At 41.8% G+C, this 19,990-nt stretch overlaps 1 protein-coding gene across 1 annotated transcript in view; it reads right to left on the bottom strand.

Moving 5' to 3' along the window:
- Window positions 1–17,225, bottom strand: part of LOC126236890 (zwei Ig domain protein zig-8-like) — a 147,973-nt gene extending 130,748 nt beyond the window's left edge. The window contains exon 1 of the mRNA XM_049946530.1: window positions 16,648–17,225. Within this exon, the coding sequence (XP_049802487.1) occupies window positions 16,648–16,723 (76 nt within the window). The 5' untranslated portion in view covers window positions 16,724–17,225. The remainder of the gene's footprint in view (window positions 1–16,647) is intronic.
- Window positions 17,226–19,990: the final 2,765 nt, after the last annotated feature.

Here is a 19,990-nt window from a genome sequence, read left to right as displayed (position 1 = left end):
CTTTAAGTGTCTCATTCCCGAATCTAATTCCCTCAGCATCACCTGACTTAATTCGAAAACATTCCATTATCCTACTTTTGCTTTTGTTGATGTTCATCTTATATCCTCCCTTCAAGACACTGTCCATTCCGTTCAACTGCTCTTCCAAGTCCTTTGCTGTCTCTGATAGAATTACAATGTCATCGGCGAACCTCAAAGTTTTTATTTCTTCTCCATGGATTTTAATACCTACTCCGAATTTTTCTGATTCTAAGAAGATGGAAATGTCAGTAATCTAGATCGGAAATGTTGAGTTATAATGCTAAGGACGTAGTATACTACTAATTGACTGCGAATCCATCACTATAACCAGGAGATGAAACTGCGATCAAAACAATATTTTGCCTAATGGTCAAGGCTCGTTGGAAAATAAGTGTTATCATACTGGAAAACTGCGACAATTGTGTTCAATATTGCAGAGTTTCATAATATCTGACTGAAAAAGTTCAAAACTGTACATGAATCGTTATACGCATGAGAAGTGAACAGTATGAGGTGGCCTTGCATCAGGCCAGTGTGCCTTCCCACAAGTCACGGTGTACAAACCCTGAGCTCTCCCTCAACCTAGTCGTAATCCTCTACGCACAATACGTTTCCCAAGGGCCTCATGACAGTTTTCTGTATCCGAATAGCAAAGAATAAACGGCATGAAAATAAAGACTTGGACGGTATACGTATTCGTCGAATGGGCGTATTACCTCCATAAACTGATTTATTTCCTGAGAGTATAAAACCCAAACAGCACTGATCTCAAGAGTCAGTAATCTAGAAATACATATTTGTTTTTCGGTAATATTTACGAAGTCCTCTTCCAGACAGGAAAATTCAACGTGTTAATTTCTGTACTGCACCTTATGTGAGTAACGTGTTCAACATAATTAGACATTCTTCGAATTTTGTAAACAGTGTCATACAAGTGAGGCAACACAAAGTACAAGTGCTTTGCAATGCGATAAATTGTAATATCGATAACTTTTGTACATTTATATTATTATTTCTGTAGTTTAGTGCAAAAGCAACCAGCATCAGGTTCTCACGAATTAGAGATATGTTACGTAATTGGCTAAGAAAGTTATCAAGTTTTGAACGTAAGATTAACCAAACTCTAACGGGAACGACAAAACACGGCTTCCGGAAAACGAAAGACCTATCATAAACAAGGCAGAACATATATATATATATATATATATATATATATATATATATATATATATATATACACTCCTGGAAATGGAAAAAAGAACACATTGACACCGGTGTGTCAGACCCACCATACTTGCTCCGGACACTGCGAGAGGGCTGTACAAGCAATGATCACACGCACGGCACAGCGGACACACCAGGAACCGCGGTGTTGGCCGTCGAATGGCGCTAGCTGCGCAGCATTTGTGCACCGCCGCCGTCAATGTCAGCCAGTTTGCTGTGGCATACGGAGCTCCATCGCAGTCTTTAACACTGGTAGCATGCCGCGACACCGTGAACGTCAACCGTATGTGCAGTTGACGGACTTTGAGCGAGGGCGTATAGTGGGCATGCGGGAGGCCGGGCCGGGTGGACGTACCGCCGAATTGCTCAACACGTGGGGCGTGAGGTCTCCACAGTACATCGATGTTGTCGCCAGTGGTCGGCGGAAGGTGCACGTGCCCGTCGACCTGGGACCGGACCGCAGCGACGCACGGATGCACGCCAAGACCGTAGGATCCTACGCAGTGCCGTAGGGGACCGCACCGCCACTTCCCAGCAAATTAGGGACACTGTTGCTCCTGGGGTATCGGCGAGGACCATTCGCAACCGTCTCCATGAAGCTGGGCTACGGTCCCGCACACCGTTAGGCCGTCTTCCGCTCACGCCCCAACATCGTGCAGCCCGCCTCCAGTGGTGTCGCGACAGGCGTGAATGGAGGGACAAATGGAGACGTGTTGTCTTCAGCGATGAGAGTCGCTTCTGCCTTGGTGCCAATGATGGTCGTATGCGTGTTTGGCGCCGTGCAGGTGAGCGCCACAATCAGGACTGCATACGACCGAGGCACACAGGGCCAACACCCGGCATCATGGCGTGGGGAGCGATCTCCTACACTGGCCGTACACCACTGGTGATCGTCGAGGGGACACTGAATAGTGCACGGTACATCCAAACCGTCATCGAACCCATCGTTCTACCATTCTTAGACCGGCATGGGAACTTGCTGTTCCAACAGGACAATGCACGTGCGCATGTATCCCGTGCCACCCAACGTGCTCTAGAAGGTGTAAGTCAACTACCCTGGCCAGCAAGATCTCCGGATCTGTCCCCCATTGAGCATGTTTGGGACTGGATGAAGCGTCGTCTCACGCGGTCTGCACGTCCAGTACGAACGCTGGTCCAACTGAGGCGCCAGGTGGAAATGGCATGGCAAGCCGTTCCACAGGACTACATCCAGCATCTCTACGATCGTCTCCATGGGAGAATAGCAGCCTGCATTGCTGCGAAAGGTGGATATACGCTGTACTAGTGCCGATATTGTGCATGCTCTGTTGCCTGTGTCTATGTGCCTGTGGTTCTGTCAGTGTGATCATGTGATGTATCTGACCCCAGGAATGTGTCAATAAAGTTTCCCCTTCCTGGGACAATGAATTCACGTTCTTATTTCAATTTCCAGGAGTGTATATATTAGTGAAGGTTCTTTCAAGTTTTTCAACACAAAAACAGCCAATGTCAGTACCGGTAACGAGAAATATAAGCTATAACAGAAGAGGAAAACGACGTTTATTTAAGTTTAAGAGAATCTAGCTATGAGCGGAAGAAGATCGACAAAAAGAAAGGTAGAGAAAAAGCGTAGCATATATTTCCTGCAAAACTTTTTACCTACCCATCCCTTATACAGTGGGACAGCTTTCTATCGACTGTCGTTCTGGACTCTCAGTTTAACATTATGTTCTTCAACCACCAAGGACAAATCCAGTCAGGGTTGTGTGTGGAATGAAACTATTGCTCGCTGGGAATGAAATGAAATAGTTTCTTGTATTCACGAGAATGCACTACCATTATCTGAAGAAGTAGTTGAGGTCAATACGTTCGGTGAGTCTAAGAATATTCACGAGCGTATACTATCATTTGTGAAGGAGCCCTTGAGTTTCGTTTATGTAGTGACTCATGCAGTTGCTAAAATTGGAATATTAATATGCCAGTAGGATTTCATGAATATACACCGTAATACAAAATAGATACAGTGTCAGAAAAATTTGATGATTTATTCAAAAGCAAGAGCTTCACAAATTGACCAAGTGAGTAACACGTTGGTCCACCTCGGGCTCTTACGCAAGCAGTTATTCAGCTTGGTATTGATAGAGCTATTGGATATCCTGAGAGATATCGTGCCAAATTCTCGCCAACTGACGCTTTAGATCCTCAAGCTCCGGAGTTGGTTGTAGTGTCCTGAACATAATGCTCCAAACGTTATCAGTTGGAGAAATATCCGGCGACGTAGCTGGCAAGCACAAGACAAGCAGAAGCGCGATTGAATATTGTAACCCCAAATCCTGCAAACATAAACGATAAATATACCTATTCAAAAAATGTGATAAAAATTCACTTGACGCCTTCGAGATAGACAACTTCCACTCCATCGAGTTTAACAACATAAGTGTAGAACAGATGTGGCTTGAATTCAAAGAAATAGTGTCGGCAACAATTGACAGATTTATACCAAATAAATTAAAAGCGGCGGAGCTGGTCCTCCTTGGTACACAAAACGGGTCAGAACAGTGTTGCAGAAACTACGAAACAGACATGCCAAATTTAAACAGAGGCAAAATCTCCAAAATAGGCGGGCTTTTACATACGTTCGAAATTTGTCATGGAATTCAGTGCGAGAAGCTTATATAAGTTTCCAAAACGAAACTTAGTCTCGAAACCTGCAGAAAATCCAAAGAAATTCTGGGTGCATCTGAACTATGCTACAAGACACAATCAATGCCTTCTCTGCGCTGTAGCAAAAGAGATACTACCGAAGACAGTGCTGCCAAAGCGGAGTTACTAGACACAGCCTTCCGGAATACCTTCACAAAAGAAGACGAGGTAAATATTCGAGAATCCGAATCTAGAATAGTTGCCAACATGAGTAACGTAAAAGTAAATATCCTCAGAGTAGTGACGCAACTTAAATTACTTAATAAAAGGAAGTCTTCTAGTCCTGACTGTATACCAATTACGTTCCTTTCAGAGTATGCTGATGCAATAGTTCCATGCTTAACTATCATATACAACCATTCGCTCTACGAAAGATTCGTGCCAAACGACTGGAAAGTTGTTCATGTCACACCAATATTTAAGAAAGATGGAGTAATCCACTGAATTACAGGCCCATATCATTAACGTTGACATCCAACAGCATTTTGAAACATGTATTGTGTTCGAATATTATGAATTACCTCGAAAAAAAAAACGGTCTATTGACAGACAGTCAACTTGGATTTAGAAAACATCGCTCTTGTGAAACATAACTAGCTGTGTAGATTGATTCCGTATTTCTGGTTTTCCGGAAGGCTTTTGACACTGTACCACACAAGCGGCTTGTAGTGAAATTGCGTGTTTAGGGAATATCGTCTCAGTTATGTGACTGGATTCGTGATTTCCTGCCAGAGATGTCAGAGTTCATAGTAATTGACGCAAAGTCATCGAGTAAAACAGAAGTGATTTCTGGCGTTCCCCAAGGTAGTGTTACAGGCCCTTTACTGTTCCTTATTTATATAAACCATTTGCGAGACTACCTGAGCAGCCGTTTGTTTGCGAATGACACTGTCGTTTATCGACTAATAAAGTCATCAGAATATCAAAACAAATTGCAAAACAAAAAATGTTCAAATGTGTGTGAAATCTTATGGGACTTAACTGCTAAGGTCATCAGTCCCTAAGCTTACACACTACTTAACCTAAATTATCCTAAGGACAAACACACACACCCATACCCGAGGGAGGACTCGAACCTCCGCCTGGACCAGCCGCACACTCCATGAGTGCAGCGCTCTAGACCGCTCGACTAATCCCGCGCGGTAAATTGCAAAACGATTTAGAAAAGCTATCTGTATGGTGCGAAAATTGGCGATTGACCCTAAATAACGAAAAGTGAGAGGTTATTCCCATGAATGCTAAAAGAAATTCGTTAAACTTCGATTACATGATAAATCAGTCAAATCTAAACGCCGCAAATTCAACTAAATACCTAGGAATTGCAGTTAGGAACAACTTAAATTGGAAGGAATATGTAGAGAATATTGTGGGGAAGGCTAACCAAAGACTGCGTTTAATAAACTTAGAAAATGTGACGGACCTACTAAGGAGACACTACGTTTGTCCGTCCTCTTTCAGAACACTGCTGCGCGGTGTGGCATCCTTACCAGGTAGGATTGACGGAATACATCAAAAAAGTTCAAAGAAGGGTAGCACGTTTTGTATTATCGCTGAATAGGGGAGAGAGTGTCACTGAACTGATGCAGGATTTGGGGTGGATGTATTTAAAACAAAGGTGTTTTTCGTTGTGACGGAATCTTCTCACGAAATTCCAGTCATCAACTTCCTGCTCCGATTGCGAAAATATTTGACACCGAGCTTCATAAAGATAAATTATCACCATGTTAAAATAAGGAAAATCAGAGCTCGTTCGGAAAGCTTTGGAACGTTATGGACAGTGCCCTCCAACGAACTCGGGATCTTGACGATCTAACGCTCCAATTGGACAGAGACTGGCACGATATCCTGCAAGAGGATATCCAACAATTCTATCAAACAATGCTAAGCGGAATAACTGCGTGCATAAGTAATAGAAGTGAACCAACGCGTTGTTGACCTGCCCAATTTGTAAAGCTCTTTATGTTGAATAAATTATCCATTTTTTCTGACCTTGCAATCATTTGTCTGTCTGTAAAGGTACATAACATCTACCGATTTTCGTCCCATTCGAATAATTCCTTCGTGGGACATCGCTTGGCTTGTCTGTGTATTTCACGAGGAAAACACTGTAGTAGTAAGTTGGAAGTTATTAATTAGAAATTCCTTGAACATACACTCACGTGGAAGCCGACTCCACTCATACAGTTCTCGAAAAAACAAAGAACCATACGAATGCAGACATTGGTACACTTGAGGACATGGTTCTCGTGATCACATTAGTGCCTAGGAAATCACCGGTAAGTGCAATGTAACTTCAGCACAACGATTATTCTTTTTTTTCGTGAAATTTTTGGTTGACGTCACGTTCAAGGAAAACAAAAAGGGGCGTCAATTCTTTGCCTACAGTTAAAATGTTTGCTATACAGACGTAATTCACCTGGGAACGTATTCTATAAACTTTCTTTCAGTTCACAAAAGTCGTTAAAGGTATTAAATCGAACAGGAAGAGAAAAACAACCGACGAATCATGACTTGCAGGCCATTTACACAATACCTATACTCTTATCTACAGTGAAGGTCGAAGAAGTACGCTCGTTAATGACATGCCTATGTCCACAGAGTAGGTCATTTTAGGGAACCTGTTACCAAGCCGCCCAGGAGCTGTGCAGAGGAGGCTGTTTACCAGATGAAAGTGATTACGAATAATGACACAGGGTGAAAATTACATTTTATTCCAGTTTTAATGTGTTATTCCGTCTTTCTATACTACGGACCGATACACACAATGACGATTCCAAGTGGAAGTCGACAACGAGGACGTTAGAGAGGGAGTAGAAATCCGGAATATGAGAGGATGGGGGACGGAGATAGGCCGCGCTCTTATCAAAGGAACCATTCCGGCATCTCCCTGGTGACATTTAACAAAGTCACTGCGAACCTGACGGGCATCTGAACCGTCGTCCTCCCAAATGCGAGTCCAGATTCAATTTGCAGCATACCTTCATATACTGTAACATACACCATTATCTACTACTGTTTCTGTCTGTATCAATGTACGGGTGAAAAAGTGAAATGTAGAACGTGCATAAGTTTTTATTGTGCAAGAACCTGAATTCACTGTATTGCCTAGAACAGCAAAATTTGGAAAATTTCGTAACGAATAGAAGACATAACATGAGCCAATGCCTGAAAGTTGTTGAAACTAATAACAACACAAAAAATAATATCAGAAAAGGCATAATCAAGAAAACTGCTAGAGCAGATTCAGATGATACAAATATACCACTTGTAATCATATTTCCTAATTCCCAGCAGTGAAACTGGGGAACAAAGTATTAATAGTACACTGAGTTGACAAAAGCCGTGGGATAGCGATATACATATGTAAGGATGGAAGAATTATTACATACACAAGGTATTCACAACGCATTGGCGGGGCTGTCATCTGTACTCAAATGACTACTCTGAAGAGGTTTCCGACGGGTATTAACAGACTAAGAACGTGGAAGTCTAGTTCGAACTTGACACATGGGTCATTTCATTCCGGAAAGCTTTGGGGAAACCCCGTAATCCGAGATGCACAGTATCAAGAGTGTGCCGAGAATATCAGATTTCCGGAATTACCCGTCACCACGGACAACGCAGTGGCTGATAGCCTTCAGTCAACGACCGAGAGCAGTGGAGTCTGCGTAGAGTTGTCAGTGCCAACAAACGATACTGCGTGAAATAACCGCAGAAATCAGTGTGGAGCTTACGACGATCATATGCGTTAGGACAGTACCGTGACATCTGACGTTATTGGGATATGCAAGTAGACAACCAACGCGAGTGGCTTTGCCAATAGCGCGACATCGCCTGCAGTGAGCTGACGGTAGCGTTCGAGTTTGATGCAGACCTCACGAAGTCATCCACCCAAGGCATTGTGGAAGGTGGGGGTGGCTCTATAATGGTGTGTGCTGTATTTCCATGGAATGGACTGGGTCCTCTGGTCCAACTGACTCGATCATTGACTTGAAATCTGTATGTTCAGCTACTTGGAGACCATTTTTATCCATGGACTTCATGTTTCCAAACGACGACGGAATTGGTATGGATGACAATGCGCCATGTCAGAATATTCCGGACAATGCGAACGACTGATCTGCCCACCTAATCACACGGCATGAATCCCTTCGATCATCTATGGGACATAATCCAGAGCTCAGTTGGTGCACAAGATCCTGCACCAGCAACACTTGCGTGGTTGTGGACGGATAAAGAGGCAGCATGGCTCAGTATATCTGCTTGGGACTTCCAACATCTTATCGAGTCCACGCCACGTCGAGCTCCTGCACTATGCCGGGCAAAAGGAGATCCGACTCTATTTTAGGAGGTATCACATGACTTGTCACCTCTGTGTGTATGTTCACCACATTTGAGTCGAGTAGACGTTTTGGCATGTCTTCATCCTTTGAAGTGCATGGTCCACACAAACAGAAGAAGGACGTTTGGCATTAGGCAGTTTTCAATTGCATTTCTGTGGCGACATTTTCCGTAGTTGTTTTATAGCTACTTTTCGTTCTTGGGGCCTTTGTCAAACTCCAACGCGGGGTTGGCCGTGTTATTGCGAATTTGGCAGTGTTAGTTGCAGACTGTGGCTGGATACTCTTCCTGACGCCATCCCAAACCTCCCAGGACGGAAGTAGTTTACTCCAGCTGTCTGCGTCTAGTGTAAGTCATGAAACAGTGCGAACATTTTCAAATGCCTGTGAGTCCTGTAACTGAGGAGGGACGTGGGGACCAGCCCAGTATTCACCTAGTGGGATGTGGAAAACCACTTAAAAACCACATCCAGGCTGGCCAGCATACCGGCTCTCGTCGTTAATCCGCCGGCGGATTCAATCCGGGACCGGCGCGCCTACACGAGTCAGTGAAGCAGCGCATTAGCGCTCTCGGCTACCCTCGATGGTGACTTGTTCTGTAATTACTGAAGGTATATAAATATCAAAGGTATTTTCGAACTTGGCTGGGAGGAGTCTATTAATGGCATCTAATCAGTTCATAAATAATTAAAATTCAACATTTGACGTCACTGCAAACAAATGGGCAATTCTCTTTGATTTGTTTTTAAAGAAAAGAGCGGGGGTGGGGGGAATAAGATCCTTATAACAATATTTTTAATGTGAAACACTGACAATACGTTGACGAAGAACCTATTGCTGTAGCGTTGACCCTAGATGTTCTATCTCCTCCGACATATCAAGGTCTCGAATGATCGCACAATCTCGCTTCAATCGGTCTTTGCGGTTTATCAACGCTTTTGTCAAAATCAGACTCGTGGGACTGAAAGGCTTGTTGCATTCTTTTTCTTACACAGTATTTTCATTTTTTACTTCAAACCCTCTATTTTGGAGTAAGAAACAATAAAATGTCTGGCAGTCGAACAGTAGCACATGAAATATTCAGGTATTTAACTGTACGTGTGTTTTCGATTTACGGTCTTGTCTCTATAGGTAGAGTTAAGCAGGAACAGTAAGCAGATGAATGGTTTGTAGAAGCCCGCCAATCCACAAGAACAGCAAAAGCCACAGTTCATTAATTTTATTTTTCCTTCCATTGTCGCTGTATCAACGAACACGGCTTACAGCTTGGAAGACCATTACTTGCTCTGGTTCGCTACCTTCATAAGATACGTCATATTGTGTTTTAGTGACGGAAAAGTTATTTCAACACTATTGTAACATAAGATATTAATCGATTTTACGCATTTTCCTGGAATACTGCTTTAGCAAATTTTACAGTTCCAATGCACTCGAAAACCAGTCATTCTGCATTGATTACAACAAAACTAATAAGAAGTTCACGGTCAGAGCAAGAGTAACAAATTTATAACATACAAACTGCTGAAGAACCTTGTATGCTATCATTACACAGACGTGACAACTGCAGAAACAATCCCACCCCAAAATTGTCTTGAACTGGAATACATGTCATGTCATAGTATCTTCAAATCAAGAGCTACTCCGTCACTTTAACGATGATGTTTGAATTCAGCAGGTGAAAGTGGGAATAAGCCTTTTTTAAGCCCGAAACGTTTTCATTGGTGATAAGTGTTATAAACACAATGGAAGTCTGAATAAGAGTTTCAGTACTGTATGAAGCAACACTTATGGTTCTTAGCACTGCTTTGTGAGAACCACGCAGCTTCGCATCCCTTTCAGTTGGCTCACAGGAGTCTTAACAGTGAAGATAGAAACATCGTAAAACTACAAACTCAGTTTGCGAAAGTATGCAATACGTTTATGCCTTTCTACCAGTATATCAAACAGCGTTTTTTAAGTAACATATTGATTGCATCTCTAACCAGCCAATAAGACAAAATGTTCCGTTTTAATGAAGCAAGACGGATGTGGTCATATCTCAAACGCATTGTTACCCCCGACAATACATGTGACATATCTGACTTTTTGTTGCTATCGCATGCATCTCGAAATTGATGCAGGCTGTATGAGGAAGACCTATCAAGTAAAACTTATAGATGTTGACAATGTATCACTCTCCTATAGGGACAAATTTGTTCAAATGTGTGTGAAATCTTATGGGACTTAACTGCTAAGGTCATCAGTCCCTAAGCTTACACAGTAATTAACCTCAATTATCCTAAGGACAAGCACACACATCCAAGCCCAAGGGAGGACTCGAACCTCCGCCGGGACCAGCCGCACAGTCAATGACTGCATCGCCCTAGGCCGCTCGGCTAATCCCGCGCGGCCCTGTAGGGACAACAGGTATCACTTCATTATGAGAAACATATGTTCTACACTTAAGGAGACGTGTACCTCAGAAACTGTTTCGGAGACGAGTGATTTGTGCTTTATCGTAAGACTGTAGGCCGACATTTAAAAAATTTTTGTTTTCAAATTTCGGTGCATATCACAGAAATAATACAAATTTTATCTCATTTGAAGAGCTATAATGGTTGTTCATCAACGTGATTCTTTCAAAAAGGTGGAAAGTTTCTTTAGAGACTATCACTAGCCACAAAATGTGTTGAATAGTTAACTTTCTTAACATAACTGTAATACCGGTGTGTGCTTTTGGGAAATATTTTTGTACTGCCATTTTAGCCTAAAAATCATGTTTATGCTTCGAAACATGTTGCTTCACTAAATAATTTAAGTAGTCAACAAACTTTGTGACATATAGCGATCTCTGAAAAACCTTTCCGAATTTTATCTCACTATTCACTGTAAGCGGACCGAAACATCATGGAAGAAATGAAGAATGATCGGCTTTCTTTCACGAGACAGATGTCAAGACAAAAGATTCGCTGCCACATTACTACGCGATCAGCCACTAGTTACTGGAAGTCAGAACTTAAACTACATACCAGTTTCCCTCCGGAACAATTTAAGGTGGACCGATCGCATAAATCTCTAGTGGAAGAGGAAAGTGCCAGAAGCATTTATATAAAGCACTATAAAGATCGGTAATTCACGAACAAATGCTTCGCGCTAAAGGTCTCGATGTGGCGCACCCAAATTATTCTATCGTCATCATTATCATCGTCATCGACCGGATCTTCTGTATCATTGTTGAGCCTGGGATCTTAACCAACTTGGTTTCAAGTAAATTATAGGGCAAAATCAAAGAAGTGCTGCAGTATTCCTCACGGGTTTATTCGGTCAGCTCAAAATAACTGCAGTGGGGGACGTCACACGAAATTTATTTCACGTTATTAACGGATCTCCAAAACTTTGTAATACCATGTCTTCAATCCATGTACTAGTCGGGAAAATAGTAATGGTACACTATGAAGCCTCTGCTGGTCGCCTGTATACAGTACTTCCATGCTGGCGTACGAATCTGTGGCTTAATGCAAGAACATCCAATGTCTGGTGAGCCAATAGGCATCGCCCTGCTGTAAGGAATGGAACTAAATACTGCTGTTTGTTATGTGTGTGGTATAAATGGTTAGGAAATCAAATTACATTCAAGACGACTGGTCAGCAAGAAATCGTAACTCCAGTGGGAAAAATGTCGTTGTGTCTTTCATTGACTCAAAAGATGTGACGCAAAAGATGTTTTTCTTCACCACTTGACATCTTACATAAACCTTGTTTTACTATTGACATGCCCGTGTATCACTTACTTCATGTTCCTGGAATGGTGTGTTACGACTACACACATATGATAGTAAGGTGTATTTGAATAAAAACCGATGATGGCAACTTATATTTGCTGAAACCGGGCATCCAAAATAGAACTGTAATTAGAGAACTTGGCTGATGAAAATTTACTTCTGTATTTCATATAACTCTACATCACCCCCTTACTTGAACGATGTCAAGCAAATATTCCTGAAGAAAGATTTCCTTTACTTCATATCTATTGTCACAAATTTTTATGTCGTCAGAGTACCGATTTCGGTCTATAATGACTATCTGCAGATCTGTTTTATAAAAACATGTCCTAATATACAGATCTGAAGATGGCCATTATAGAAAGAAGCCGGTTGTATGAGGACATAAAAAATTGTGACCATAGTCGTGAAGCAAAGGAAATTTATTCTATTTTCAGGTCACTGTTCAATTCGCGACCATGTCGCAGCTCCTGAAGAAAAACATTCCAGGCCGTCGATTTGCTTCGTACGAAGAGATAGGTGCACCACTGGGTACAATCACAGTTCCGCAGATGTTTTTACGTGAAGGCATTGACCTTCTTGTCTCACAATAGGATAAATGTATTTTGAAATAATAAATAGTTCACTTACTTTTCTTCCATCCGTACCGTTTTTATTTGACTGCCGATTCCGTATACAAGTTGGGAACGGAAGACAGTAAAACGTCTTTGTCATATTCGATTTTCTCAAGCCAAAGTCAGTAGGCTTGAGTCGTGAAATGAATAATACATTTTAAAAACTGCTTCGCAGTGTAAACGATTGTTCCTCAACTGTGTGGTACTAATATCAGGGAGACATCAACTGCTCAGTTCGCAATATGGTGTCAGGCTAATTTTACAGGTTCCTGAGTGTAAGTAATATGCAAAACTCGAAACTGACAGCAGTTTGAAAACGACATATTCGTATCTCGAGAGAATTTCTTTTCAAATTCCAAAAGCCGCATTTTAGGACATTTAAAAATATTCTTCTACCTGCTAGATATTGATTACATGATCATGAAACTAACATTACAGTAATAAAAGTAGCGAGCAGGAAGTCTTTCTTCCCATGAGCATTTGGTGTATGGAACCAGGAGGAATGGTAATATGTAACGAAATGGAAGATATGTTCTTGTATTCTGTTATTAACATAGTCACAATATTTTACCGTGCACCCGGATTCAATCACACAGCTTGGTTCCTATCTCCATACGCGAACAACACACAGCTGCATATATTCTTTGTCAAATCGAGACAATACACCTATTCACACTGTTTGTGTCTAAGGATGACTAATGTGTGGGTGCGAGCGATTAAATCTTAAATGTTATTGAAATCATCACGAGAAAATAAGAGTCACTCCTCGATGACAACCCTCGTTGAGAGAAAGTTATTTTTACAATGGAAGCTATGTTCTGTCACACAGCCTCTAGTGATTTGCCAAACAAATATTTGTGTTGATATAGACGCAGAGTCTCGGCTAGTGTTCAGAAGATGGCGTGGCAGGGGAGGCAAAACTGTATGGTGCTGGCTTTTAGATTTCGCAGCACGTTTATCATTAAAGGTTTATATAGCGCCACACGCAAAAGGTACCAGTATTAAGGTTCAAATGGCTCTGAGAACTATGGGACTTAACATCTATGGTCATCAGTCCCCTAGAACATAGAACTACTTAAACCTAACTAACCTAAGGACATCACACAACACCCAGTCAGTATTAAGGCATATCGTGAAGACTCGCTAAAATTGTTCAGACGGATTGCAATGCTAGTGAAATCCAGTTAGTGACATCGTGAGTTTTCTTTCTCCACCACTAAGAACCCGGTTAACTAACTGATTGGGATACGAATCATCAACGTTCAGAGAAGAGTTAAAGAAAAAAAAAAAAGTTACTTCCCGTAAGAAGTACGAACATTCGTTCATATGATGTTGTAGCCCTTACTTAGCTTTACGTTCATGCTAATGAAAGTACTGTTGATCCGCAATGAGTAGCCGGCACCATTGTTCGGTCGCGCGTAACCAATAGTGGATTACGACGGAGTATTTATGAACTGTGAGGACCACAGCACAAATTACAGGCAGTTACAATTTTTTTTTTTTTTACATATCATCTGCAATTAAGAACATTCATCTGTTCACTCAGGTTCCCGTGTGACATGTTATGAAATGCAATAATCCCCCGAAGAACAGAAAGACATCGCTTATTCATTCGGTAGATGTGGGGGAACTCAAAGTAGTCTTTTACTGCTTTGTTCTTATTAAAGCAGTAATATAATCGGAATCCGCCACACGTACTGAAAGTTTGTAGGAAGATGCGTGTTTTCTATTCCGTGTTGCCATCTGTCACAATCATTTGGTGTTCCCATTTTTATGCAATCAAGAAACAAAGCCATCGGTAATAGCACTGGCTATGTCATTTCGCCTAGAAGCTGCGTTGTAGTGAATTCTGCTGCTCCCCCTTTCCCCGCCCCGCTTACCACCCGCCGCTCATCACAGTCCCCTCCCCCACCCCAGCCGTTCTCCGTAACATTGATTCACAGATCCACATGGCTAAAAGTCGTTACTGGACTTGACTACTGCTGAACAGCCGCGTTACATCGAGCTTAATCAACATCTTTTCTTGCAAAACGAACGCCTTTGCGCTGCTGTTTCTTATCCTGCCACATAGCCAATTCCACGTGGAAGTGAACTGAAGACACGGAAACCGTGATACTTGATTATAAATTTTACAAGTACTGATGTTTGTTTTTGCATGAATGCATTGATAATTGAAATATGCCAAAGGTACGATGAAGTTGATTAACCATCTGTTCTGCGATGTAACATCTACCCCACTGAAACAACGGTTAAACCATGGTCCTCATGTGAACGGGATGGTGGGATCATTTACGTGCCCCGTAGTCCCAGCAAATCTGGGGTCTGCATCAGGAAACACGGTTTCCATACTAAATGAGTTCAAAAGTTTCCTCATTCAGTCGTCGGACACAGTTATTTTTACAATTTTTTTTACGTACATAGCCGAAAAGCAATTGCCAGGACTAAGTATGGGTAACCATTTCTCCATCATCTGCAAGGTTACTAGCCCGAAGACGAACTTCTTCCTCCTGCCTTTATAAGTAACAATCCGTTGATTGTATCAGCAACACCATGAGTGAAGTTAATTGATAGTGCCAAAATAGCTACAGACGTTCATCAGAGTCTAAAATTTCTTACAAATCAGAGAAAAAGTTTTTCTTCTGTCTTATATGTAGGTAATTTGATGTTCTGTCGGTGTACTATACAGTATTATAAGCATACGTATACTTGACCATGTACATTTCGATAAGCAAGTCACATTTTATTTTCTTTTTCTAGAAAACGCAAAAGTTAAGGCTTAACATCCCGTCGTGGTCGAAGATATTAAAGACGAAGTAAAATTTCGATTTGGCCAAGAATCGGTAGGAATATGGCAGCAGACTTTGGGAGGGGGCCTTTCTTTGAAGATAATTATTGAATTCGAGGAAAACCTGACCGGATTGTATCTTATTTCATGTAAATGTAACTTAGAAGTTGTAAAATGCTGTATGCTGTGAATGTTGTTCACTGACAGATTTGTCTGATTACACGTTTTTCACAATTTGTAATGATAAACGAACAGCAAAAATAAAAAAGTTTCCTGAGACGAATGTGAGATATTGGGGGCAAAGTACTTGCGATCTCTCGGTTTTCTATGGTTTAAATATACTATAAAATAAGCCTCAACTGAGGACACGTTTCATTTGGCGCATCACCCGTTTTCCTGTAGATGTGGAGTAAAAAGCAAAAAGTCTTTGTATAGACTGAGGACACTAACATATCTGAGCGTATCGGTAAATAATAGAACAAGAAAAAGAGCTTTTTCTATTTACGCTGTGCGCACTTGAAAATTTTGTCATGTTACATTTTCATGTGGCTAAACTCATAAACTTTCGGTTTCCAAAAGGCCGATAAAAGCATTATTTTTAGAATAATTTTTAGTGCAACCTTGATTCCAATCACAATAAATGACATCCTGCGGGAATACATTTTACAGGTTTTAAAGTTATATCAGAACGACTATTTTTTTAGTGCTTCTGTCTTAAAAAGCAAGATCGCAGACAGTACAGCAGTTTTAATGCAACAGTACGTGCTTGTACTACTTTTGACGAGTTCTCACTGTAACGAGATTTTGACTATGTTGTCTGTTAATTTTAATACACAGCAAATGTTGTATGTCGTTAGTACAATGTTTTTTTCTGTCTGCTGTATATCTGAAGATGAAGTCGTGATCAATTGCACCGATTATCCTTGTATAAAATGCAGTCAAGGAAAAGAAACTTAACAATGAAAATTAAGATCGTGTGCTACGCAACATTATACTATTTATATCCGGCGATAACAAGAATATGCACTAGGCTTCCGATGTGTCATTGTCATTAAATGTGTATTATAGCCAAATATACAGAATCCCTAGTTTTTTAGAGATTAATACATGCGTCACTGATATAATTTCGGTTCTCCGTGACATGACGACATATTACGAAAATGCGTTAGAACTGCAGACGCATAGAGAATTTCCCTTCCAGACTGCACTGCACTACTCACCCGACTGCGAGATGACCAGGAGCAACGTCATGAGCTGCAGAGGCGCTCTGTGTTCCGCTCTCAGACCGCGAAACATCACGTCTTGTGCCACATCACCCCGCTGTGTTGTGGGGACAGGATATCCACAAGATGTACACGAAAAGTTATTTTTTCGTTCGTCAACGCTCGCCGAGAGTTCATGTGCTTTCCCAATTCATCACACGTTCAACACATTATTTCAACAATCATTAAGGCGACCTCCCATTCATTCACGTGTAACTGTTCACATTCGTGTCCCTCGCTCACTTCAGTGATACAGATTTGTCTCACTTACTGACTGTAATGATATGATAATCGCTGTGGCAGCGATTCACATTCTAATGGGCGCATGCAAAAAGGCGTATTCTGTGCCTTGAATTATTATGTTAATCAAGTGTTTGTGGGTGTCCCTGCTGCCTCTATCGAAACACGTGGTTGTCAGGTCTGCGAAATCACGCCTTGCCACGCAGCGTCCTGCATCGGTCCCAGTCTGTGTCCTTGTGTCCTCGCTAGGCACAGAGAGGCAGCAGGCGGGACGCCCTCCCTGTCAGCGTTTACCGCCGGCGACTGACACACCGCTGCGGACCTAGCCGGCCGGATCTCTCAACTCGGGGCCGCAGGCACCAGTGCGCATGCGCGCAACTGCCGCCCCCCACCGCGACAACAGCCTTCAGCTGGACGGGCGGGCGGTCCTTTTAGAGCGCGCACTTGACAAGTGTTGCGGCTTCCGTTTACCGTAAAGCTTCCGATGCATTTCCGTCTTGCCTGAAAGTGATCAAGGCTCAAAATGGTTTCAGTATGGTGCACAAGCGATGCCACGACATTCAGGGTGACTCAGGGAGAAATAATATAGAAACTTGGGATGAATGTTAGCTTAAGCACAGAGCACCAAAAATATTTATTTTGTAATGGACCATCCTGCACTAGAAGGGTATATCCTATTAGATGCATCCACATACACCGAGGGAAAAAATCACAACCCCAAACAAATAATTACTTTAGCGTAATGAAATTTCGGGAATATGTTTGTCTAGGTAAGATATTTAAGTTATTAACACTAGAAGACCATATGTTAATGTAAATTATACGTAAGCCATTCGAAATGTGAAATACTGGAACATTGATAACCGGTGTAACAGCAAGAATGTAAAATGAAAGCATGCAAACGTGAATTCATTTTGTTGCAGATGTGCCGGATGCCAGTTTGTGGGATTTATTGTCAAGAACGGGGAAAAGAAATACTGTAGAAGAAGAATGGTTAGCTTTGAGAGATGAAACAGTAAAGGCAGCAGAGGATCTCGTAGGTAAAAAGTTGAGGACAAGTAGAAATCAAATGGTTCAAATGGCTCTGAGCACTATGGGACTTAACATCTATAGTCATCAGTCCCCTAGAACTTAAACTACTTAAACCTAACTAACCTAAGGACATCACACAACACCCAACCATCACGAGGCAGAGAAAATCCCTGACCCCGCCGGGAATCGAACCCGGGAACCCGGGAGTGGGAAGCGAGAACGCTACCGCACGACTACGAGATGCGGGCAAGTAGAAATCCTTGGGTAACAGAAGAGATAACGAATTTAACTGATGAAACGAGAAAATATAATTCAGTACATGAAGCAGGCGAAAATGAATAGAAACGTTTCAAAAATGAGATCGACAGGATGTGCAAAATGGCTAAGTAAGGATGCATACAGGACAAATGTAAAGATGTAGAAGCATATATCACTAGGGGCAGGATAGATATTGCCTACAGTCAAGAGACCTTTGGAGAAAAAAGAACCACTTGTATGAATATCAAGAGCTCAGATGGAAAACCAATTCTAAGCAAAGAAGGGAAAGCAGAATGGTGGAAGGAGTATATAGAGGGTCTATACAAGGGCGATGTACTTGAAGGCAATATTATGGAAATGGAAGAGGACGAGAGATACGATACTGCGTGAAGAGTTTGACAGAGCACTGAAAGACTTGAATCGAAACAAGGCCCCGGGATTAGACAACATTCCATTAGAACTACTGATAGCCTTGGGAGAGTCAGCTATGACAGAACTCTACCATCTGGTGAGCAAGATGTAAGAGACAGGCGAAATATCCTCAGACTTCAAGAAGAATATAGTAATTCCAATCCCAAAGAAAGCAGGTATCGACAGCTGTGAAAATTACCGAAATATCACTTTAATAAGTCGCGGCTGCAAAATACTAACACGAATGTGAAAACTGGTAGAAGGTGACCTCGGGGAAGACCATTTTGGGTTCCTTAGAAATGTCATGACACGCGAGGCAGTACTGACCCTACGATTTACCTTCGAAGATAGATTAAGGAAAGGCATTTGTAGACTTTTAGAAAGCTTTTGTCAGTGTGTTGACTAGAATATTCTCTTTCAATTTCTGAAGGTGGCAGGGGTCAAACACAGGGAGCGAAAAGCTATTTACAATTCGTACAGAAACCAGACGGCAGTTACAAGGGCCGAGAGGCATGAAAGGGAAGCCGTGGATGGGAACGGAGTGAAACAGGGTATCCCCGATGTTTTTCAATTTGTAGATTGAGCAAGCAGTAAAGCAAACGAAAGAAAATTTTCAAGTAGGAATTAAAATCCATCGAGGAGAAATAAAAACTTCGAGGTTTGCCGATGACACTGTAATTATGTCAGAGAAGAGCAGTAGAACAGAATGGAGAGTGTCTTGAAAGGAGGATATAAGACGAACATCAACAAGTACAAATCGAGGGTAATGGAATGCAACAGAATTAAATCAGGTGGTGGTGAGGAAATTAGATTAGGAAATGAGACGCTCAAAGTAGTAGATGGATTTTGCTATTTGGGAGCAAAAAAACTGATGATTATCGAAGTAGAGAGGGTATAAAATGCAGACTGGCAATGGCATAGAAATGGGTTTCTGAACAAAAGAAATTTGTTAACATCAGGTATAGATTTAAGTGCCAAGAAGTCTTTTCTGGAAGTATATGTAAGGTGTGTAGCCACGTAAGGAAGTGAAACATGGACGATAAATAGTTTAGACAAGAAGAGAATAGAAGCTTTCGAAATGTGGTGCTACAGAAGAATGCTGAAGATTAGATGGGTAGATCACGTAACTACTGAGGAAGTACTGAGGAGAATTGGGAGGAATAAGAATCTGTGGCATAACTTGACTAGATGAAGGTATCGGTTGGTAGGACATGTTCTGAGGCATCACCAATGTGGCATTGGAGGGCTGCGTGGAGGGTAAAAACCGTAGAAGGAGACCAAGAGATGGATATACCAAGTAGATTCAAAAGGATAGATTGGCATGGAAAGCTGCATCAAACCAGTCTCTGGACTGAAAGCC

The sequence above is a fragment of the Schistocerca nitens genome, chromosome 1, assembly GCF_023898315.1.
Source record: "Schistocerca nitens isolate TAMUIC-IGC-003100 chromosome 1, iqSchNite1.1, whole genome shotgun sequence".
NCBI classification, from domain to species: Eukaryota; Metazoa; Arthropoda; class Insecta; order Orthoptera; family Acrididae; genus Schistocerca; species Schistocerca nitens.
Note: the sequence above shows the minus strand (reverse complement) of the source record. Positions and strands in the feature narration are given on the sequence as shown.